At 37.5% G+C, this 26,003-nt stretch overlaps 1 protein-coding gene across 1 annotated transcript; it reads left to right on the forward strand.

Moving 5' to 3' along the window:
• Positions 1-7: 7 nt before the first annotated feature.
• Positions 8-21,862, forward strand: LOC135470097 (uncharacterized). Its single transcript, XM_064748845.1, has 18 exons — positions 8-71; positions 4,703-5,601; positions 6,119-6,323; positions 7,242-7,462; positions 7,859-8,019; positions 8,298-8,757; positions 9,216-9,455; positions 10,798-11,002; positions 12,578-12,743; positions 13,117-13,233; positions 13,580-13,727; positions 14,517-14,662; positions 14,930-15,125; positions 15,463-15,613; positions 15,970-16,119; positions 16,770-16,876; positions 18,483-18,575; positions 18,957-21,862. Exons 2-18 carry the CDS (start codon positions 4,812-4,814, stop codon positions 20,189-20,191), a joined length of 4,791 nt encoding a protein of 1,596 aa, XP_064604915.1. The 5' UTR covers positions 8-71; positions 4,703-4,811; the 3' UTR covers positions 20,192-21,862.
• The last annotated feature ends 4,141 nt before the right edge of the window (positions 21,863-26,003 follow it).

Genomic DNA, 26,003 nt, shown 5'->3' on the forward strand with positions numbered 1-26,003 from the left:
CCGGTGTCAACAGTTTGCTTAGTGATGAACACGTTGCTACACGAATTTGTTCAAAGAGTCTGAAATGTCAGGTATGTATCCTCTCCACTGCTGATATATACATTTATACATGTTTCAAATAAATAAAAGTTACATATCGCGACACTTGTGGTAGCAAAGGCGTCATTTTTTGACTGATCAAATTAAAAAGAAAGAAGTTGATCAACTTGAGTAAGTTTGTTGCGCCCAGAGCTTTCACACAGAAAATGTGACATAATATTGATAGGGAACGAAACTGATAAAGTGTATGCCCTCTATGCTTTCATAATTGTAGCTTGAATATGAAAGTCTTTAATTTGATAAAAGTTTGTTTTAGAAATATAGAATAATTTAGAGACTACATGTAGATCGATATTCTAATGGATAATAAAGCAGGCCTAATTAATTAGGACAAAGATGAAGACATTGCGTATGTTTATATTACATACACAGTGGTAAAAAATAAAATGAACCCCAAAACTGGGGTTGGCATATATAAAATGAAGAGTGGTCAATGGAGTAAGGAGAAACAAAGAATCATGTAGACCATACAATCTGTTAAATATTTAGGCTACACATATTGATAATATTGTACATTTAAATGTCTGCATAGTTTATTTTACATCATGCTGGAAATTCAATTCATATGTCTCCCCTTTTTCCTATGGCTTCTGCTAGGCTAGCGACCGGTAAACGATAAGTCAATTGCATGAAATAATCAGTGTCAGACGAAAAAGTTCTGCATTCCAGAATAAACGTAATTAGAATCCTCACCGAGCAAAGCAAAAACCTTACACAATTATGTGTAAAACACATGCATTTTTTTTTTCTTTTCTGTTTTTCCTGTGGAAGGAAAAGTCTGCAAAAAAGTTTAGGCCTTCTCTGTACACACAATGTCTATTCACTGGATAATAATTAGTGTGAGTTTTAAAGTATCGTGGGCATGTGCATGTACAGCACCCTTAATCTCCTGTGACACTGCAAAGCAATGTTTTGACAAAGACAGGATACATGTATGTACATATGTGCATGTCTCTTTCTGTCACCATTGTACATATTATCCTTGCCTCATTACTGACACATGTAACTGTACATTGTACTCTAGTTAAATTCATAATATGTTATATGTAGTGGAAATGTTTGTACTTGTATTACTGACATTTAAAAGATTCAGTCCATCATTTTCATCCATTAAAAGTACTGAAATTATTGAAACTCAGCAAATTGGGTGCCATAATTACATGTGTAAACAATTAGGCATTCAATTAAAATTTACATGTATGTATAATATTAACATGTAGATATCCTGTGCTTGCATTACATTGTTTTGTTGAAAGGAATGTTAAACAGCCTCAAATGAGAACTGTTTTACATTCTTTATATAAAGTCCTGTGCTGCCTCTGTTTGAACATGTAGGGAGAACTATCAGCCTCGAGATAAAGTTTAATTTTGCCTGGTTTATTGCAAATTTATGCTGGGAAAAATTAAATACTCCTTCCTCCCGTGTTGTTTTTTCGACTTTCTTCTGCTACTAAAAGTAACTAATGTTGTCATGTATAAATTGAAATAATTATTCAGTATTAGTGATTAGATACATGATTATTCAGTGTTAGTGATTAGATACATGTGACTGTAGTCTTAGCTGAATTAAAGAGGCTTCAATTTGTATTTTATCAGTACGTATAGTGAATGTATTACAGGTGGCACATTCTAAGCCAGTTCATTTGTTACAGGTGACACACTCTCAAGCAGTACATTTGGTACAGGTGTTACACATTATATTCCATGCACATGTGCACTGTACTTAACTTTGACTTTCAAGTTCTCTAACAAAACTTAAAATGCATGCACATGCAGCGCTGTATACATGACAGATTCTTTATAAAGGACATTATCTATATGTACATGTATATTAATATACCACAATGAAAACAACTGCTGCATTAGTTTTAGATGTTAAATTGTGTTGTATATTGAAATATTTTGCTGGTTTTTCTAAAGTGCTGTTTTCCTGGCCCTTATACTCTAGTGTATCAGTGCCTTCTTGCTAGATGGAGATGATCATATAGAAATAAAACTGAGCCTTCCCAGTGTTTTTGTGTGTATTCACTTTAATCACATTTACATGTATAGTCAGAAATTCATGAGATACAGTATGACAATTCATGTCCCAAAAATGACACAACAAGCTCAAGACATTTAAGTCTTTCAGTTTTAAACTCAATTTAACTTTCCTCAAAATGGGACTGCATTTGGCTTTTTATGTAAATGTGCACGATGTTATCTGATACTCTTAAATAATTTGTATACATGTATTTGTACATTGCTATGACATATTATTTAATGTTACAAAATATATGTAGTTTGTTATACATCCAAATATACAGTGTTCATGTATTAGCAGTTCCTAATAACCCTTCATAAAAACCTGTGCAGTCAAGAAGAATGCCTTTCTTGCTCTCTTGTAAACCTGTTAGAAAACATTTCATGCTGCCTGAACACCATAAATGCAAGTACAGATCAATGCGTATACTCTGGAGGTAAACCTGTGTAGAAAAGCAACTGTGTAAAGTCGTTCAGTATTATTCAGTTCTAAAGCCAGTTCTTTAAAGTGATTGTAATGGATATATCATTTCATTTATATTCTGAACGTAGCTCGAAGACTGGCTGAATGGTATCATTCATGGATATATATTCACAGGAGATCCTTATTAGTAGATCTGGACATATTATTACATTGGGGTCCATGTGGGCAAGCAGATATTGAAATAATATTTGCAGTGATGCTTGTGAAAGGCTGCATGTACAGAATCAATCTATACAGAAGCAATACCTGCTGATTGATATACGATCTACAATTCTCCCATTTGGTAGTGATTACCATGGCAGTCAACTTTGGTATATGGTTTAATTCACCTTTTAGACAGCCCATATGGTCTTGTTACCAAATGCATATGGATGGTCTTGAAAACTATTTTATCAGAACGGACAAAGTGCAATCTTTTTTTTTTTTTTTTTTTTTATCACTAATGTCTGTCCATGTGCAAACGAGATAGAGCACATGAAAAAGGCGAATAGTGTGACCGATTGGGCAAATTTCAGGCAAAGTAGAAATGATACCATAACTCTCAATAGAGAGACTATGGAGAACTATAATAAGGCATAGATGCTGCTATTTTTAATGAAACATCTGATTCGAAAAGTAGGTGGACGTTGATTAAATCTCTTGCAAAAAACCAAGGTAAATAATCTGGGTTATCAGCTTAACAATAGTATATCCAATACATCCACACTCAGCCACAGAATGCATTTAATTATTACAATATCATTGCAGGAAATTGTGGAAATTCTCTCTAGATTATATGTGAGAGAATGAGAGGCCTCTCTTGCTCTCGGGCAATTTAAGCAAAGCCTTTAAAAGGTGTATACGTAAACAACTTTACAATTTCATGGTTGATAACATTGTACTTAATAATTTGCAGTCTGGAATTTGCTCTGGTGACAGTACAGTTTACCAACAGGTGGATATTTCCAACTACTGATTTTAGGACTGATCCTGTTCCTTGTGTTTATAATATTGTGGGCAACTTAAGGGCTCAAGTTAGATGACTTGCTGATGATGCGTCTTGTATTTAAACATTGAAGCTTCCGATTTTGCGTCCTATAGACTTAACCAAGATCTAAAGAAAATATCAGCCTGGGCCTATAACTGGCTACTCAGTTTTAGCGCTGAAAAAACTGTTTCTCTCATCTTTTTAACATAAATGCAACGTATGGCCTCATTTGACATTATTTATGTAAGACCATCCCATCTCAGATGTCTCCTCACATAAGTACCTTGTGATACCACTCTTAACATACTATACACTGAAACTTGGATTCGCCTACTGTCAGAAAGAAGAAGTAGACATTTAAGTTAAAGCTCCTTTATATAAGGTTTTAGAGTATATCTCCAGATTACTTACGCCAACTTGTACCCTTGCCAGTAGACACACAACACTGTAATCTAAGACTTTTTGTAATTTTTGTAGGTCACTGTTGCAAAATAATGGCCTAACAGACAAGTTGAAATTATCCCCATGCAACTTCGTCTGGGTTGTTCCCAACTAAAAGCACACATGTTGCCCCTGTGAACATCACACCCAAGAATGTTTACATTTCCTTCATGAGTGTCCTACATGGAGCATGTAGATTAGACGTGTTGGGACCTATTCCAGATGTAGGAAGCTTTCTGCACGGAAATCATTTATTATCAACATATGAAAACCTTGCAGTATTTGATAAGATACAGTACTTTATTCTTGCATCAAAAAGATTTAAGTGACGAACCCTTCTTTATGCAGTAAACTTGTATTCAGCGTTTGCTGTGACCAATATCCCACATGAAACGTGCAGGGTTTCCATTGTCTTTTTAATAAAAGAATTAAGCGGAGAATTAAGCGAAGTAGAATTGGAGCTCTGGTCAAAGTAGATGGCTACATGCTTAAAGTTTTACTTACATAGCTGCAGGTACATGTAACTGGTAACAGTCTCCCAATGAACACGTATTTGTATACAATGGTTTCATATATAAGTTTCTTCATTAAACATAGCATGTGTAACTCATTATTTAATACATGTATTTTGTAAGGTGCCTGTGAATTAAATGTAAATATACATAACATTTATTTTATCTTCTTGTCAGGTGCGGAAATGTTTGAAGATGGAAAGTAATATGGCTGACGTCTCAAACCACAGATCCTCAGACAATGATTAGATGATTTTCCAGCCCATCTTAGCTCTGCTTCACAAACATGGTGCCTGACTTTGAAACTACAGATTCTGACCATCAGCCCATCATGAAGGCACCACAATCTCCATCACCCAGAAAGCCGCTCAATCCATATGTGGCTTCAACTCATGGTGACTTTGGTGAAGAGCGCCAGTTTCTGAGAGAGACCATTTTTCCTCAGATTGATGCTGCTTGTCAGAAAAGGGGCACATACTTTTGCCCAACAAACATGGAATGGAAGCCAACCCATCCTCAAGTTTTGGCAGGCACTGGACTGAGGCTCGCTCTTGACCAGGTGTGTCGATCTTCCCCATTCCTGATTTGCATGATTGGGGAGCGTTATGGAGAGTACCGCCCAGAATGTTCTCCGCCTTTGCCCAAGACTGTCACGGATCTGCCTGATGATGCAGACTGGCTGGACCAGAACTACATGGTGGCCGCTTCAGCTGGGTATACATGGCTTCTGGGTGAAGCTCACCAGAACTGCAGTATGCTGGAGTTAGAGGTCATGCAGGCTGCCTTTCTCAGTGACAATGACCATTGCCTATTCTACTTTCGCCAACCAGAACACCTAGATGACATGTTTCCAAACCTGTCAGCACATCGACGTCAAAAGAAAATGGCGAAATATTTAGCAGAAGATGAGGAATCCAGACTTCGGGTGAGAGACCTCAAGCAGCGAATTATTAAAAAGGGATTAGCGGTGAAGTATTACCGGTCTCTGCAAGATCTGGGTGATTCAGTTCTGGATGACTGGATTGCCGTTTTGGACATGTTGTATCCTCCACTCCAGGATGCTTTTTTAAATATTGGTGAGTTGCACACATGCACTTTGATCCCAGGAATGTTGACATGTAGCTCCTAAGATTTTGGGGGATAAAGTTTGTAAAGAGTACTGAAGAGCGAATATAAAATTCTAATCTTATGCATTAATTTACATACATTCAGGTCTGCCACGTAACCATACATGCACTTGACTCCCATGATGACCAGTACTATAGGTATTAGGTCACCATGGTAGTTACACGAATGTAGTGCTACATGCTCTTTGTAAAATGGGCCCAAGGGCTTCCTCCAGGCTCTGACTGTTTCCTCGCCCACCACCATGTTGCTGGTCACCATTGTATACAAGTACGTGTCACTATGGCATACAACACCAAATAAAGAAGTAAGTCAGTCCTGCATATTAAATACCCAGTTTCCGACAAAATGTATACAAATGAAATATTTTTGATCATAACATTAAACCTTAATGAAATACATGTAAGTAATTTTGTTACACTTTCGCATATTCACACATGTACCTGCACATGTATTTTATATTTACAGGTACAGAAGAATTTGTGGGGCAGACAGCTCACCAGATCTTTGCCGAGACTCGCAGAAATGTGTTTCTTCGAACTCCTGAGTTATGTGACATCATTGAGAAGCTAGGTGACTTTGCAGCCTCATGTATGGAAGAGAGCCAGAAAGATGAACCAGATCTTATGGAGCAGTTTCAGGCTTACTCTGTCACCACTTACCACAGGAAAAAGTAAGCTGCTGGCTTATATGAATGTGTCGTAAAGTTATTTTGTTCTTGGGTTAGGGGTATAGAGAGGAGACAAAGTAGTTATTAATTATATAAGTAAGTGAATTAATGATGGAAACATTGTTAAGTACAACCATTCTTAACTGTTGCTTAATGAATTGCTGTCAAAGGCTGTCAAGGTTGCCATTACAAACCCTTTACTGTATATTAATAAATATATTTCTGTATTGTACTTCAGTTAGTACTTTTATTAGTATTGTTATTTTATTATTGGCTTGCTTGTACATAGCACAGGCATAGCTTATGTCATACTGTGAGTGCATGCATCCAACAACAGAAAAAGCAATGTTAAACAATCGCTTAGGGGTGGTATCAAACTCTATTGATTCACTGTGTGCATATTACTTATCATAAATTTTAAAATATCATGGCTGACATGTCATGTGTTGTGTATTAGAATCAAAATTAGATAAAATGTTAGGGGTGTCTCAAAAAGTACTGCATGTACATGTACTGACCTGAAGCTTTACGTATGAAGCACATTGACATGAGGGGAATGCTCTGTTGCTGATTCTCTGTGTGCATATTTATTACCATAAATTACCAAATTCACGACTTCTCTACTTTATGTGTTGAGCTGAAGTTTGGCATCCATGTGTCTCCTGAAGGTGAGCTCTTTGGTAGTCTTGCTACCAAATTTAAGTTTTGGAAAAAAGAATTAATTGTACAAAGATATTAAATTCTTCATTCTCCTACATCAGATATTTCCATGAACAATGCATTTTCCTAGAGATGCTATAACAGTTTTTTTTTACAAATAGTAAACAAAAATTCATAATGTGATTCTTATGTTATAATAAATTACTGCTATTTGCAAAGATTAAATGAACATTCAATTTTCATGAAAAACTACTTTTTCAGGAAAAAGGAAGGAGTTAGCACAAAGGCAATATTTGCAGTTACAGGAGACAGAGGCAGTGGAAAATCATCTATTATCTCAAACTGGCTGAAGGTCTTTGAACAAGACAACCCGGACATCAAAGTAATCACGAACTTCATAGGCAGCACTCCCAGGAGCACTGACATAACTCTTTTCATGCGGCATTGTATAAGTGAATTGAGACAACATTACATGCTTAGAGGTAAACCATACAACAGTTCGATACACACATCAATTCATCAATTTCACCAGACACCAAACTGTCTTGAATGTTTAAATATACCAGCATACATACATTTTTTGTCCAGTCAGTATGAATTAGTTGTTGTTCCATCTGTCTATTGTTTATGTGGAATAATAAAGTTGCAATAACAGTTGTTTTGCTACATGTACTTGAATTCCTGAAATAGTGAAAAGAAGTTAAAGAATATGTAATGGAACTGAGGGTACACCCTCTATATATATATATATATATATATATATATATATATGTATATATGTACTGCATATGCAGTGATACTGGTGATACATGCATGTTAGCACTCTCATCCTCATTTGTTAAGTCTGATCAAATTAAAAAAAGTTGTGACATTTCCAGGGGTTACTGGAGTTAAGTCAATTCGAATGGCATCGTATGAGACCACAAAGTATACAGAGACATGTGAGGCCTTCATGGCTGCTCTTTATCTGGGGCCCTGTGTCCTTGTCTTGGATGGGTCCGAAAGGCTAGGATGTACTCTGGGGCAGTCAGTTCTTCAGGCATGTATTTACATATTGATCATTTGTGTACACCATGCAAGTTCATTGCTAATGGTATGAAAAGCCTAAACTGATCATCTGTCTGAATATTCTTCATTGAGTCATCTGTTGGAAATTTATTTTTCTTTCAAGCCAAAATGACTGAGTTTAAAAGAGAAATTTTCCTTTTCGTTTTCTTTATTGTTTATGAAGGTATCAAACATTATTTATTTTGCCATATATGTATGTGTGCCATATTTTCTTTGCTTTTGACATAGACACTTTTCTTTGTGCATCAGGTCAAAAAGCTAGGCTGGCTGCCTCAGCCCCTCCCTAACCATTGTAAGGTGATAGTGACCTGTGTTAGTTCAGACTTGATGTACAAGTCCTTGCAAGCTCGACAAGATGTGCAGTTTGTCTCCTGCCCGATGGTTGTTACTTTGGATGGCTGTAGGAAGTACCTCAGTGAGCACATGGGTTCGATGTTCTCTCACGTAAAGCACAGACATTTGGCAAAGGTCTGGGAGGGCAACCCAAAGCTAAAAACATGTCCTCTGTTTCTCTCGCTTCTGGTAAATGAGCTGAAGTGTTACGATGTCTACTCAGACCTTGACCCCTATCTGGAGAACCTTGCAGAGGTGGTCGGAATCCGAGAATTCTGGGGACGCTGCCTTCATCGATGGATACAGACATATAGCTGGACAATAGAGCAGTTTACAAATGTCATAGACAGCAATTCATCTACCACAGAGAGATTTGGTAAGGTCTTGGCCAAGTTTTTAGTTTTATAGATAACAAGATTGTTAAAGATCAAGTTCGAATTTTGTCAGTTTCTATATTCTGCATGTTTTTGTCACATTTTGGGATTTTTTGACAGTTATCAAGACCCTTTATTATATTGAATTGAAAGCTGGCACATGGCTTAACCAGAATAAGTTAAAGATCAAGGTTGAGTTTCTGGCTCTTTTGGTCAATTTTCAACAAAAAATTTTTTATTTATTCTAAATTGAACCATGAAATTTGGCTTCAGTGAGGCAAGTTACAGACCAAGATCAAGTTTTGGACCAGTTTAATTGGTGCATTTGTGTTCTGTTATGGACTTCGACACAGATATTATACAGAGGATTCAAGCAGTTGGTTCTTTGATCATATTCACATTAAATTGGTAGAAACTTTTGTGAATTGGTAAGGTATCAGTCTGTACATTTTTCTTGCAGCAATGGTGGGCTGGGTGCCAGATGCTTTGCGCCTCATAGCCGTGTCACGCTTTGGCCTCAGCAAATCAGAACTGTTATCTGTTCTGATGAGAATTGGATATGTTGGTCGAGCAGAGGTTAGCGAGTTTGACTGGCTGCTGTTTAGGGAGGTTCTAGGGGATTCCATATATGAAGGACCTGGTGGTCTACTCAACTTTTCCCATCATCATCTTAGAGATTGCATTGAGTATATTTTATTAGGTAAGTTATTGTGTTACCTGGTTCACCTGGTCCTTTAAGAAGATTCACCAGCTTTCGTTTGTGTGATTCTAAAAATGTTGTTCATTGTTCCTTGTGCAGAGTGGGAAAAATCTGGTAATTAAGAGTGTGAACATGTAGCTGTTATAACCATTTTCTCCGTTTTGTCTTGTTCACTTTGTATGTAAATGAAAGTTTTACTTTGCATGTGTAAGTGCATTTTTCACAGGATACTGGCTTTCTGTAGCATTTTGGCTGTATTGCTTGAAAAAGTTTAAAAAGAGAGAAATTTTTCCACTGTGTAATCTGTTGTGAAGAACACACTTTACATGTCATTGGGATCAAGGGAGATAACTCATCTTGATCCTTTCTTTTTTTTTTTCTGGTATCTTGCAAATGTAACTTATGTGTGAATTCTTCTTTATTGCTCTTTGGTAGATATCCCTGTAACTGCTTTTTTGTAAAACTTTCATGTTAGGAATTTGGATTTTAGTGTTAAAATTTAAAAAATTGTATGTACTTAAACAGCATAGTCTGCAGGTACATGCTGAGTTGATTGTATCCGTGAATGACGTTGATCGCTTTTCTATATTTGGACTGGCACTCACAGTCAAGGCTTGCTCCCATTCACCACTGTAAGATATTTAGTAAACTTGAGTGAACAATTACTAAACTCCCACGCCCATTCAGTTACTCCTTAACATAAAGTATGATGCTGAAGCACCAGACTTATAATCCCAAGCTGTTGATCATCCCAAAGGTAAATTTCCATCCGTATATATCTTTCTGCTGATTTCACGATCCCAAAATGGCTCCTATCTTCTGTCTGTAATGATGCTTCATACGTGGTCGTTTAGTTTCCTGGGCCTTATGGCTGCAAATGGTAGGAATGGGTGGGCCAGGAAAACAAATGGTGTATATGATGAGCAGCCTTATTTGCAAGTGAGCAGAGAAGTTGAACACATTGTAAAGGAGTAATTAGACATGCTGGGGAGGTGGGTAAAGAACTGTTTTCCAAAATTTTACAAAGTATCCTACAGGGGTGAGCGGGATCAAGCCATGACAACGTGAGTGCCAGTCCAAACATGAAAAAGCAAACAGGCCTGTTTGTTTGTATACGTATATTATATGCATACAATAATTCAAGTTAAATGTGGAATATGCGTGAAAAGTTTGGATTTTTACCAGTCTATCTACATATATTGTAAAAGCTTTGTAACTGTAGCTTCTGAGGTATTCTCATTTTCTGTAGAACTGTAAATAACTGTTATCCACCTGGCTATATATATCTAGGGAAATACAAAAAGTTGACGATTCTCAAACAGAGCTTCACACTTTACAACAGGCTGTGTTAGGCCAGGATCAGGGGAGACAACTTCACTACATGTCCCACTTACAGACTGGCAGAAGGATAAGGCAGTCTTCCACATGTATTTGGCTAACTATTTCTCATCCCACCCTTCATTGCAAAGGCGTGTGGAAGAACTACCCTGGCATCTGCTTATGGCAAGAGAAACTACAATGTTAGAGAAAGTGTTGACCAATCCACAGTAAGTTTATGTAATATAGAACAATAAGAGTGACATAGACAATGTATTCTTGCTTTGTTTATGGTGTATGTCTTCTATTGTAATTCTTCTAATTTTTAAGATAGATATTAGTAGTTTTGAAATAAAAAATTACACTTCTCTTTCAATTTTTAGAGAAAGTAGATGTGTATATCTTGTTCATCAGATGGATTCACCATGTTGGGAAAGAGAAACTGTGTATTCCAATCAAAATTACATGATTATTGGCTAAAAAGAGCAGAGGAGATGTTCCAAAAATTGGAAGAATTAGGCTCTTACAAACATGTACATATTAGCCCATTATTTAGTATGGTAAAAAAGCAGGATAGTCAAGCTTTGTAAAAAGTACTTTCATACTTCATTATTTTAATGAGATTTCACTGAATAACATGAAGAACAAAATGACAATATTGCTCAAATGGCTCGTGTGAATAGAGGCAGCCATCATGAGAATTTTATCCTATTTATTTATTTATTTATTTGATTGGTGTTTTACGCCGTACTCAAGAATATTTCACTTATACGACGGCGGCCAGCATTATGGTGGGTGGAAACCTTTCATCCCATTATAAACACTGCTATCAGGTTGCGTGGCATAAGCTGTGACGTAGCCTTTACCCGTTCACTCCATGAGGTGACATGATAACACAGAACTACTGCATAAGACATCATTTTGAGATCGTTTACAATGATTTATTTACATGTACATGTAGCTGAAGGGCCATTTCACACTGTGTTGAGGGACAGGTTCGTATCATTTACGTACCTCCACAGACGTAAAATTAGTTGATTTACAAGCCGTGTAATATTCAACGATGGTATCACAAATTATGTCAGACAGCATCATGCCGTCTCAGCCCAAACCGCATTCATCTCCCCAGTAAACCTTAGGCCTACTTAGACACTCTGTTCAAGTAATACAAATACATTTATTGTCATTCATGTTGCCGTTTTTCTCGCATATAAAATACAGTAAAATTATTGAAATGTTGTGTTAAACCAAAGCCTCCGGAGGCTACGACCTGAACGAAGAATACCTCGGCCGTGCATCTGCAGACTACTCGTTAACTGTATAAACGATATAGTAGGCCTACTGTATGAACAGTTCAAGGAGTGGAAGAAATATCCTTCCAGTATGTCAAATTTCCGAGTAAGCTATTTATCGCTTGATCCTTCATCGCCGAAGTCCATAACCTTAATCTGCCATAGACTGCTGCTAGACTATCATACGGGAAATACCTCCAGCGTTAGAGAGCTACATGTAAACCTGACGTCACCTTGCTGTCCTTAAGAAAGACGTACTGAAGCTGTGACACCACGAAGTTTCACCAAACTTCTACTGGGTTGAAAACAGTCTTAAAATATATTTAATTCCGTTTTAAAATACTATGAAGTGGACATAAACATTAGTCAGGTGCTGACATTGACTTTAACATTCTTTATTAATGTTTATGTAATAAATTTGAAGATTTTTTTGGGGGGGGGAGGGGGGGTGCAATTTTACCATTTTGTAGCGATTCAAGCATTACATAAAGTATGTCTATACTTGAAACACAGGCTTTTCCTAACTCTAGCTGATGAAGATCACTTGTGGCCAGGTCATAGACAGGATCTGCGATTTTACTGGTCACTCCTGAAACAAACAGGCCTCTTACCTGGGGACAGTCACCTGAAAATGTTAGCCTCTGTTGGCTTTGATCTCCAGATTAAAGACGAAGTCAAGGTTTGGTTCATTGACATACTAATAATTTGTCCACATCTTACTTCATTTGTATACCTTATTCATGTTGCATAATTGGCACTAATATAGGTAACTTTTGAAAGCGTTTGAAATAGGAGGCTTTTGTATTGACACCTAAAGTCACCTAGTTATTCTTGACATAACCATTTTAACATCCTATGTGTACCTCTGAATTTACTTATCCAGATGCTGTATGTTAAATTGATGTTTAGTTTTGTTTTCAGAATCAGGTTAGATATATTTTTGCACATGTATCAAAAATTGTTGCTTCATAAATTAAAAAAAATAATACTTTCTTACAATTGTCACTTCTTAAAAGTTATATTTATTTAAACTTTGAATGTGTATTTTGCAGGGATTAAATGAATCTTCAAATAGCACAAGTTTAGCTTCCTTGGGGGACATCCAAGCGAAGGGCCCACCAAAGATCGTCACAGCCCCTCCCTCAGATTTAGCTGATCTGCACCATGAGGTATCTCTTGTTAATTGCACAATTAAGCAGTTTTCACTCTTGTACCTAAAGTCACATTCACATTAATAGAATCGGAAAGAATGTTTTAATCAGCCAAAAAAGGATGAAGAAGGTTTTTCAGGTAACACTATTTTTAATGTTGAAAGTGTTTTCCTGTCCAGGCTAAATCCATCTAATCCACCAGTCCACAGCATTTTTGATTTTGACATGATTACTTCAGTTAATAATGTCCTTCTAATATGTTTGTTTGAATCATTTTGGATTTGATTTTGCACAATTATCATATAATGGTGTTTATTTTCACCCATTGACCCATTTACTGTCACCACATTGTCCATCCTCACAGGTGTTACCCACTGAAACCCCGGACTCCAGTTTTTCCACATTTATGACAGAGAGTGAAAGAGATGTTAAAGTGTCTCACATGAAATGGTTTGGAAATGAAGAAAGCCCTGATTCTGCATTACCTGCCCATTTGAACGATCATAATAAAGGTATAGTAATACTGATAACAGAACACTAATCAAACACAAATAAATGCAATATTTACAGGTACATGTAGATCTAAAATATTACACAAGAACTTTCTTATAAAGCAGTTGTTGGCAAAGGGGAGCTCCTTCCCGCTTGTATCAAGGCGGCCCACAGCTGTAAACTCATTTGTTCTTTCCTTTATTACTTGACAATTATTAATATGTGTATGTTCATAAAACATATATGAAGTACACACGCACTGCAACGTCACAGAAAATGTTGCATTCTACTGACATTTGGACCTGCTGTAGTGCTACTCTTTGAGTCTCCCATTGTTCACAAACTTATAAATTTTAAGTATAAAACAGCTTTCCAAGCATCTTCATGAAGGTGAATATTAAAACATATTGCCTATCAACATTGATAACTGTATACATGTATATTTATTTTGGTCCGCTTCGGGACCGGTAGATCCAGGATCAATCCTTGATCGAGTCACACCTAAGACTTTAAAAGAGGAAGTTGTAACTTCCTCGCTTGGCGTTCAGCATGAAGGGGATAGTGCAACGACTGGTTGACCCGTATCAGTATAATGGCTCGGGCGGTGCGGCTTACTTGCCTTCGGTAAGTCGTCTCAGTGAAGCAACACTAAATAAAAGAGCGGTGGAAATCCGTCCTGCATCAAGGATGTACATTACACGTACATGCACCCTAATGATTCCTTCATCGTCATATGACTGAAAAAATGTTGAGTACGACGTTAAACCCCAAGCACTCACTCACTCACTATATTTATTTTGTTTTTGAAGAATACGTTGAAATGGGAGACAACTCCATGTTGAGTCCTGGGATGCGTATGAAGCTAGCCTGGAGTACTGCCAGCTTCCTAGCTGAGCTTGGAGAGAGATCTGCAGCGGAGAGCGTTCTTGCAGCCTTGCACAGTGTGCTGCTTGCTGTAAGACACTGAAGTCATTTGTACTCTAAATTACCTGTGCGAAGCCAGCAGGGACTTGCCGTTATGCTATTCTGGCTTGTAAAGATTTTACACACTTTCAAAAAGACATTGAGATTATTGAATATTGCATGTATCAAACTGAAAATATTTACCATGGTTATCAATTTTAATTTTGCTTTTGCTTCCTCGTCTTTTTAGTGTATGGACATACCATTTTAATCTTGCCCTAGGTGTCTTTTTAAGTACCTATTCCTGTTGGTACCATAGGAATCACCCCTGTTGCCACAGCAACAACTTCTCCTCAGTCAAACACAGGAAAGACTCGGTGGAATTTACATGGCATATGGAGATCGAGAGCTGGGTGAGACATTATACAGGAAGGCAACCAAAACACTGACAGACATCGGTGACTCTGATACTAGCACTGTCACAGATTTCAGCAAATCTGTTCTTGATCTGAAAGGTGAACTAATTATAAATTCATCTATTGTGTCCATGAATAAATACTGTGGAATTTAACAATCCTGTTTTTTGTTACATGTATAAAGCTTTAAACAAGATAGTCACAAATCATTTTTGTCAAGTTCATAGTAGTGCTTTTCAGCTGTAATAGCGATATAAGTCTCATAATTATTATTAATTTATTTGTTATAAATTTTGCAAGGGATGGATCAGAAACAAATCCATAAGGTGGAAATGCTTGGTAATCCTTCCGGTGCTGACAGAGAGTCAGAACATGTGTACAACTGGATGCACAACTTACATGTACCAGGTAGTTACATGTAGTTATATCTAAACAGGTAAAGTTTTGGCTCACCATGGAGAGATGATGCTTCGGGATGGCTTTGACGAAGATGCAGAAGAGTTCTTTGAGGAAGCCAAAGAATGCCTGGATGTGACGAGTGATATAGTTGGGAAGGCCATGATTTTTTTCCAGCTTGGGACTTTAAAGTAAGCATAAACGTTTTCATTCAGATTTTCTGTTTCCTTAAACTGAACAAATTGGATCGGAAGTACAAATTGAATATAATTTTTAGGATATTTTTGGTCATGTGCCAGTTTTACTTACAATCTGCAGCCATAAATGTGTATTTATAAATTATATGCAAATGTTAGCAATATTATTTTATTGTTATACAGTGTGCAATGTTTATACAGCAGAGTATATTTCCAGCTGTTTTTGCTTAGCATATCATTTTTAATGGTTCCTTGCTAGCAAAACATGAAGTTATCCATCTATGCATTCTATGAAACACCTTCATAAATTGCACTTTTTTGGTACACTGAAATTTTGTTGTGATTTCCAGAATTCAGCAAGAAGACTACACTGATGCAGAGTTGAAACTGCGTCAGTCTCTGACCTTGCGTGAGCAATGGTTTGGCCAAACCCATCCATTGGTGGCTGACACAGTTTTCATGTTAGGTCACCTCATGTCTCTCAGAGACAACGAAAAAGGGTAAGACAATCACTTACTTGGTTGTTGACATTCTTTCAGCATTATTTGAATCATATATATATTTGAGGAGAGTCTCATTTCAAAACATTCACGTTGAAATTTGTAGTTTGTTTTTTGGGTGAATTTACCACTTGGTCCATGGTAGATGTGTTTATTTAGTGCTGTAGCCATGTGTATGACTTTAGTCTTTGAGTCAACTCCAAATAACAGTGCCCATTTGCCAAAGCATTATTCAAGCATGATGCATTTGTTCAACAACAAAGGAAACTATATCCAAAAAAGAATAAACCCTAAACATCCATTGTAGAAATGTAGCAATAGTGTCACATTAGTCAGAAGAAAAACGACATTGGTCATGGAAGGTGTTCATGTGGTTATACGATGTCAGAGTTGTGATTGATAAAACGGTGCTATCATTCACAATGCAGTGTGTGCCACATGGCAACTAAAATATCTGCGAAATCCTGTTCAAGCAAACTAGTAGGGTTTGAAACACTGCATTTTATCTTGATATAATTTTTCCATGTAAACTCATAAACAGTGATTAGTGCCAAAGTGACATCATATCTCAATCATTCATTCATATGAATCACTGTTAGTTTTGCTAAATATAGTCCATACAAATTACAAGTGCTTTGGTTGTGTTACAGCTACAACAGGCTCTTGTCTGAGACTCTTTTCAGACGAACCCTGGAAATAAGGGAGAAATGTTTAGGAGAGAACCACCCCCTTGTCGCCACAACCCTCCTTCAACTGGGTGAGCCTTCAATGAAATAAACATTATACTTGCTAATTTTTTTTTTATTTACTCTGTTAGATATGTCCAAAAGACATTCCAATATCAATTTTGCTGTAGTCAATTTGCAACATACAGCACACAGCTCAGCGTAAACGTCAAAATAAGACAGGAGTTTAGCGCGATCCTAGAGGTTTTGTAGAGGGTCTGTAGAGAGCTCCTTGACAGACTATCACCTGCAATGTCAGTGATCCATCCAATGTGACTGATCACACACATGTGGCTGAGTTTTGTTATGCCCACGCGCTTTCTGTGGAAAGTTGACGACGGAAAATATAGTTCTTTGTTAGAATGATTTAAAAGATTTTTGAAAGACTAACACAATACATGAAATTGAAGTAAAATATCTGATGTGTGTGTTTTTGATCGCAAAGTGGCAATCTTAAGTAGTGACTTAAGAGTGAGTCCATGCAAGATTTGTAATCAATCATTACGATTGCTAAAACTGGCTCAGTCTTTATCTCTCATAACAAGTTAAAAGATGGATGAATAACTTTCGTTTCTTCTGTAGAAGGTTTGCCTTTTTATAGGAGCCATTTGGCAGTGAAAAATTATCTGCCACTCATTGATTTAGAACATTAAATTGACACTTTGAAGCTGACACGCCGTGCAACAACAACTTTCGCGGTGTTACAATATTCATTTCATGTACAAAAGTGGAAAAAAATAAAAACACGATGCAGGAGAAATTAAATCTTTCCTGTATGACTGTTGTGTATTTGTAGTTTGTACGAAACCATGTAGGAAAAGCACCCACATAGTAAACGCATGAAGGGGAAAAAATGATATGTCGATACGGATTTTCTCACACAAATAGAAATAATTGCCCATTTGCACCAGTACACTTTACTCAAATTTTTGGCTTACCAGGCACAGTGTAACTTGAATATTTTCTTTTCTGACTCTCTGATACTACAAAGTGCCTGCATGGAATTCATTCCACATTGTTAATTTGTACTTAACAATACATGATTTGCACATATGCCCTACACACAGATGAATTCACATATCAAAATTTGTGGACTTGAATAAAAGTTGAGGCAAAATGTATGTGAGTAACTTATACATGTATCAATAAACATATGATTATGAGTTGTTGTTTTTTTCAGTTGGACAGTAAAAAAACTAACTGGGACTGAATTCACTGTTTCTGTGTAAATCTCTCTCTTTTGTACAATTTCCTGGGTGGCAGTTTGGTCAGTAACTGAGCATGTGTATATAGACGTTCAGTGATGTAGGCTAGTCTTGGAAACTTCGTCAACACACTAGTCAGATTTAAAAGAAAATACACCAGCCATGATTTGATCACCTGTTTACTCCCTGTAAGCAAGTTGATTTTGTTGTGCAGAGGTAGGTTTACACATTGCAAAATATGCTTTCCGCTTTTCACGGCTAGAATATGTTCAAATAGCTGAAACACAGACTGTATGACTTGTTTATATTCGGTGATCAGTTTAATGGTGTAGGACAGCTTTCTGATGTTAGTGAAAGCCAGTATCAACTTTATAATGCAGAAGAATCATGTTGATTTTAATCCAAGGAATTCATTTCAATACATGTGTTTCAGGCAAACTGCTCCAATGTAATGCGAGTTTGTCAGTGAAAAGTGAGGTCATTAAACTTCTGAGAAGAGCTCTTGATATAAGAACATCTCATTATGGTAAGCATTTAAGACATAATTGTCTGACAAAACATTTTTTTAGATTGAACTTAAATAATAAATGATACATGTTAATACAATATGCAATATGTAAACATTACCAAAACAACAATAGGACATGATGATGGACATTGGGAGATACATTGTTGCCTTTCATCAAAACATGTAAAGATAAATACAAGCATGGAAGGGAAGAGATGCATTCAAACAGTGAACATCATATTACCAAAACAAAATACTGTAATTTTGATTTTCTTGCCATAACATGTCATAATTCCTGTTTCTGCTCTACTCAGGATTGATTAGTATTTGAGTGAAAACTGCTTGTTTCCACTGAATATCATGAAAATATCAATGTTTGTGTGATTTTCCCTTCACCAGGCAGCAATCATCCAGACACCAGAGAAGCAAGACAGTGTGTACATGAAGTGGAAGTGTCTGTACAGTTAGGGCGGTATGAGTTTGGGCCAGCTAAGCCTGTGGACCATCGCACGATTGAGAGGCCTTTCAGCAGCCTCTCATGGAGAAATCATGAACTGAAGGAAAAGCAGTTGCATTCATCCTCGACAAAAAGGTCTCCATCTCAGAGATCATCGGGAATCAGGTCCCTTGCCTCTCCATCTAGACCACAGTCATCTTTGCGATCTATTAGCAACACCCAGCTGCAACAAGACACTCCAGAAACCAGTCACCGAAGTTTTGGTAGATCAAGGAAGTCGCCAGATAAGACACCTTTGAGAACAGCAGAGAAACAGCCCAAGGGGTTGCTGAATTACAATGTTGTTCCACTGCAGTTAAAAACACCTATGAGGAAAGAGGAGAAGGCAATGGAAGATCGCCCTACCAAAGTTCCCTCGCCCTCTGCAGAAAGTGTCCAGTCTGATTCACCTGGCCGAAAGCAAACCGAGCCTCTAAAACTGGATATTAGAATGACCCCAGACGACTTTGTGAATGATGTTAGGTTACAGTCACCAGATGCACCTCAAGGTAGTCCATCCACAGTAGACAGGAAAGTGAAAATTAACCGTCCGCTTAGTGGGCCAGCTCGACTTTACCAGCGTTTTAACAACGCAGCAAACCAACGCCTCTGTAGGGCATCATCAGCTGTTGAGCCTAGAGCAGGAATATACAACAAGAGGGCAGCACTCAAGGCAACATCTATGTCTTCTGTCAGTGGCTTTTCTCATAGATCCAGGTGTAGTGAAACACAGCTATCTCCCATCAATACTAGCGATGTGTACTCTTTAGGTGGTCCTTGCAGCAGCTTGGCCAGTCTTCTTAGTGATGCCAGAAGCCCACAAGACTATATCAAACAAACCCACCACAGATCTACTTGGTATCATGTTCCTGGGCGCTATGTTACACCAGTTGAGAGACTGCCACGAAAACGGAGCCAGTTCAGGAAGCATTCACTGTTATCTTCAGTTCCTGACAGCAGTAATGATGCCCACCAGCCAAGCATTAAGGGTGAGGGTAAGGATATGACAAAGTTGAATGTGGTGGACTTTGACAGTGAAAATGGTCACCCATTAATAATGACAACTCCCCTTGCACCTTCTTCTCGGTCCCCTTCAGGAAACGTTGTGACCTTCACCGAGGCTGTTGTTGTGGGATGATAAATGTTCTTGTAAAAGGTCATAAAACATCGACACTGATTCTGAAATGGAAAACATATCTTGATGGATTTGTCTCTTTTCTTCTAGTTATATCACATAAACATAAATTTATTTGTGGGATCCCAATGAAAATACATGTACATGTAAATTGTTCAACAAAATTTTTATACCAGGAAATAGTATATTTTTCAAGCAGCAATTGGCACCTTGTAATATGTTCAAATATTGTTTTCTGAAATCAAGGCACTGTCTCAATAATGCTTGTAGCAGGTCCAAGCTGAAAAGTGCTAATAGTTTGTAATCTTCATAGGTATGTGTTCCAGAGAACATTTGGCGTTTTGTTTGATTATCCTACTTTTCAGTAGCTATATATAGGCTGTATGTAGAAGACAAATTCACATGCAGATTGTACATGAAATACTTGAGGCCTGCATGAAACATGCACGGTAACTCATAGTACATGTAGCTAACGGTGAATGATATAAACTCTATGCTTATATGAATTTGTTAAAAAATTCAGACTTTATAATCAGATGTAAATGTTTTTGAGTTTTATAGTGAATTTTCTGTGTATGATTTGTGTAGCTACATATACGGTATCCTGCACATGGACACATGTAACATATACAGGAAGGTGCAAGAGTATTCATATTTATCTACATGGGTTTTTTTTTTTTTTTGGTATTATTTGGTATGCTAATGCCAGGAATATTTGAATAATATTATTAAGTTTGTAATTTTTGTGCCATCAAATTAAGCTTAATCAGCAAATAAGATTATTAAAATCTTCAGAAGTCTGTTAACCGGTAGACTTCTGATATATTTTATGAAGTGAGCATTATGGTGAATTTGTCTTAAATTCTTGAAGACTGCAGTATTTAATATATGTAGAGAAGTTAGATATAAATAAGGTTTATTTTTTATGGAATAATGTTTTTGATCTGTGAACTGGTCTGTGATAGAACATTTTGTGTTTACATCATATACATGTACTTATTTGACAACAACAAACTGCACGTGCGCTATATGGTTTAGTATTAAATATGTATGCAGATTCCTGATTAATATTTTGGTTAGACAACCCCCTTTTAAAAATGCATTTGTTCTTTTGCTGCTGTTGTTTTGTTGTTGTTTTTTTAAGTTAATGAAATGCGGCTGTTCATCATACAAAATCAGTGCCATTTGTTTACTGCTGATTGATACTGCCCTAGGTAATTGTTTATCCAACTGATGTAATATCCTGATACCAATGTGCAAAGTGGCCCAATATCAAATGATTGTAGTGTTAAAGATTTTATAGATTGTTGGCCTCAACGAAGCGCCTTAGCCTTCTCATCCGACAAGGAGCTCCCGTAATCTCTGAGGTGTGAATTTCCTTGGTTGTTCCGTGTGAACCAAGAGTACTGGCACAGTTCTAGTGCTAAGGTAGATAACAATGCAGCTTCACACATGTCTCGAATTTTGCTATTTGCGACTGAAACAAGTTGCAAGCATTCATTTGGTTACATTACTCGTATATTTAAGGATCTGTCCGAAATGTGACAATGGTGTTCTTTGTGTATGTGCATGGTTAGGTATGTCGGATGAAGTAAATGTTAAGATCACCTCCAATGTCACCCTGTCCTCTGTGACGAGATAATTTTAGCTGGCCTCGAATCAATTAATTCTGTACCACGTGAATACTAATCGGCGAGCGTTCCATTTTCTTTGTCTGCCCTAATTCCACAGATATATGTGATAAGAAATCTCGGCCCGGCTTCGACAAGAGAAGCTATCTTGTGTCGTACGTGGTAGACTTTGCTAATGTCGACCCAAGCCCCTGTTGCATACATCTCATGTTGTTGTAAAGGGGCACGTCAGGGACACTGCGCCCATGTGAAAGAAACTTGCCGCTGGTTGCCTTCCGAGTTCAAAGCGGACCGTTAATGTCGGGGGATTGCCTGGCCCTGTTAACAGAGAAAAGCACACATTGTTACATAGGCCTCTTTTTTTTTTCCTTTTCAGTGGAAGGAAAGGTCTGCATAATGGTGTGTTCGATAACTCGCACCCGCGCCCCCGATAATCGCACGGTTTCTGAAGTCTCTGCACGTGTACAACATGATGTGAAAAAGAGGAAATACCCCCAAATTATATATTTCCGAATGTTAATACGATGATTTTGAAACGATGGGGACCAGGATCAACTTTAAAAGCATAACTTAATTCCAGCATAGATTCTCCTGCAGCCAGTTTCCGTTTATACTTACCACTTTACTCAGCAATAACTGTAGACACCAGGGCCCAGCTTCACAAAAATGTTACATGTGCAAAAACATTCACAAAACATGTGCGTTAATCCCAGATATAGGACACTGGTGCGGCAATAGTGACGTCCAAAAATATCATACGCTGCTGTGTGAAATTGGGCCCTGTGTTCTGCCTTTATTTTTAGACAAACCTCTTAAGGCATTGTCCGACGTATACTAGCATTCAGGTAACTAGTGTTCCAACATGGTTCTTGTTCTATGCGATTGGAGAATATCATCGGTGGGCAAGCTATTGCGTGCCATAGCGAAGCACAATGATTCGGGAGTCTCTCACTAATTTGATCGCGCTGTGAGTTCAAGTCCAATTCATTTGACTTCCTCTCCGGTCGTACATGGGAAAACATGTCAGCAACCTGCGGACGGTCGGTAGTAGCTGGGTTTCATCCCACCAGAATTACTTCCGTCATCGTATAAGCCCATCCGTTTACAGCTGGAAACACCTTTTATCTGGATCACAATTCCATTTGTCACATCTTGAGTGCTGTATGTCAAGAACCATGAAGTAACTTTAAATATAGATAAGACTTTGTAGGACTGGCGTATTGAATTGCAACACAAACGCAGTTGACATATACACTCTCAACATGTACCCAACATGTACCATATAGCTCTTTATGGTCCGATTTTAAGCCTATATACATGTATATTAGTATACAGTAACTTGCATGCTGTTAATTCCCAATTAAGGATCATTATGCGAGTTACCGCCTTAACATGGCATGATCTTGTATGGTCATCGCTTTATATAGTAATATATATATATATATATATATATATATATATATATATATATATATATATATATATATATCTTGCTTGTGTTTCAGATGTTGTTCGTGCCTATATATACTATTTATTTATACATATTTATGTATACATATACGGTAATGATTTGGCGATGTTCTAAGGTTTCAGCAATGGATGTTGAAAATATGGGAAAGTGGTTGGATTTACACCCGCCCCCTTACTGTCTTCAGCTTAGAGAGAGAGAGAAACATAAAAACAGAAATGAACAGAATCTCTGGCTTGGTGATACAACTCTGTCTTGACTGACGCAAAACTTCGATTTCCGAAGAACTCGTGAGCTATAAGGTCAAGATATAGGATGCTTCAGAACATTGCAATGCGCTTGTGGAACTGTAAATTGTTTGCATATTGCGATAATATGGAGAGTAGATATATTATAGAGAGTATAGAGTTAGGAATGGATAGATGTATGTAGGGACGTATCCTTTTGTTTCGCTAACTGAAGAATTTGTTTTAGCCATTGCCACTATGCATTCAAACACCTCAGTGTTTCCCCAACACACTTTCAACCAATTTGCAAACGTGACAATCATCTACTTTGGCCAGGTTTGCAGCTGCCCTGACAGAGTACTTCTAATGTTTCCTTCGACCTTGAAATGTCAGTTTGATCAAGCAATTAAATTAAATAACTTGTTTCAAGGCCAGTGATAAAACAAACCGCCAGTGTTTTCATCAAGGCCCTTCGATAGTTCGCGGCGGAAAGTCTTCGCTTTTGTACCTTTGGGCCACTCGCTAAGGCCATGGTGTGTATATTAAGCTGAACAAATTTGTACGTCATGCTACACCGCGTCTTGTCAAGCCGATTCCCTGCAGTGTTTATATCAACCGGCACGTACAAATCAAGTCTGAAGCACCACATTATAAAACATTTCCTGTTTATGCAGCTTTCAGATATAAACTGTTTTCAAGAACCCCTAGCAGATATATACATCTAAAGGTTTCATTTCATTACCATGTCCCTTGACTTTTCTCGAACCGAATGAAGAGAAGGTTGATCGTAAATTAAATGGATAATGATTTCATGTTGTACCGGTAATTTAAATATACTAAAACTGGAAAACAAATTACACATCCATGTAAATGTACGAGGGTGTAAAGTAATTTACCGTGTAGGCCTATAATTGTACATCAAGTTATGGGACGTATCTTTCATTCAGACGAGCTGTATTTTCTCACCTTTATCTTAATCCCCCCGCCTGCACTTAAAAGATTACCAGATAAAGAATGCACAAGGATAGTCCAGACGACATCGTGCCATTCGTGTGGCAGACGTGACTTCTGATGCTTGTGACAACGTTTTTCTATTGTAGGACAATTATTGTTTTTGCAGATGACAGTATAGAACCTCTGCCAACATCTTCCCAAAATGGTGTCTATACTTGGATAACGGAATATCCTTGCAGACTTGGCAGTTTGTTCGTATCCGGGTTACGAAGTAAGATGACCTTATCAAGGTTATGCCTTGTCATATGCAAACTCGTACAATATATTTAAGGGATTACAAATTTACTATTTATGACACTAATGTTTATGGTGAAAAAAATACAGTGTATATGAATGAAATGTGGTACTCTATTGCATGGCAATTTTGGAACATTTTAACGAGCCTGATCAGTGCGGTAGCCACTAGTATAAAATTAAACATATAATTTTATGTGTGAGGATGCCACCTACGTCGCATTTGTGGATAATGTGAAGGAGTTTCACTACGATTTACATTAAGATAATCACATGTTAAGGCAACTCTATATTACAGATGTGTATATGTGAGGAGTATGCTTTCAAACATGGCGGTTGGAGTTGGAATTTATCGAGATTCCACTATAGTTTCATGCTTGGGTTGGTTTACTAGTGATAACAAGAGAACACCTACCTGGGACTGATAGCTGAGACGACTGTGACTATGGACAGATACTTTACTTGGTGCCCTGCAGTAGTATATTAAAGCCAGCAAGGGAAGTACAGAGTTGTTCAAGGAAAGCTTATGGAGCAAGACAGGGCTGTGAATGTATACGTAATCACAGCCATACAGAGCCAGGGCTGGACCTGAACATACAGCGGTTGCATTGGTGAGAGGCTCCTTGGTCATTGTATTATTAAAAGCGGCTGCCATCAGAGAAGTATAATGCTGAAGACATCCCACCATTTCATATTATACTGACACCGGGCCCTCCAGCCCGGTTTCCTTGCTCTAACCTTTTAGTGCTGCGAGGCAGCAACAAAGACCATTTTTATGGCATGGGTTTATGGCATGGGTGACCCGACCCCGGTCTACCGACTTCGAGGCAAACGTTCTATCCTGGGCCATTGTGCTGCCACGCCCCCATATCCTTCCTCCAGCATCATAATCCCATAATTTGCATAATAATATTATGCAAAAATCTGTAAGAAAACGGCATTTTTGAATGTTCATTTTCTAATTTCTGAAACAAATGACTGGTTCTCTTTTACATTCGCATGATCTCCTCGGAAAAGTGTTTTGGTTGGATTGATGTTACTCGTATTTTTGAAAATGCTAATTTGTTATAATCAATTTCGAGAAACGAATACGCCTTTGACTGCCTTTTTATTAGGCAGTGATGAATTATATCTGTATACCGTTTTTCCTATTAAAATGTAAAGGTAAATTGGATTAACATAATTACTAATTAAGAATATAAGAACAATAATTCATTAATGATTGAATTTGTAATACGTTT

The sequence above is a fragment of the Liolophura sinensis genome, chromosome 7 (assembly GCF_032854445.1).
Source record: "Liolophura sinensis isolate JHLJ2023 chromosome 7, CUHK_Ljap_v2, whole genome shotgun sequence".
NCBI classification, from domain to species: Eukaryota; Metazoa; Mollusca; class Polyplacophora; order Chitonida; family Chitonidae; genus Liolophura; species Liolophura sinensis.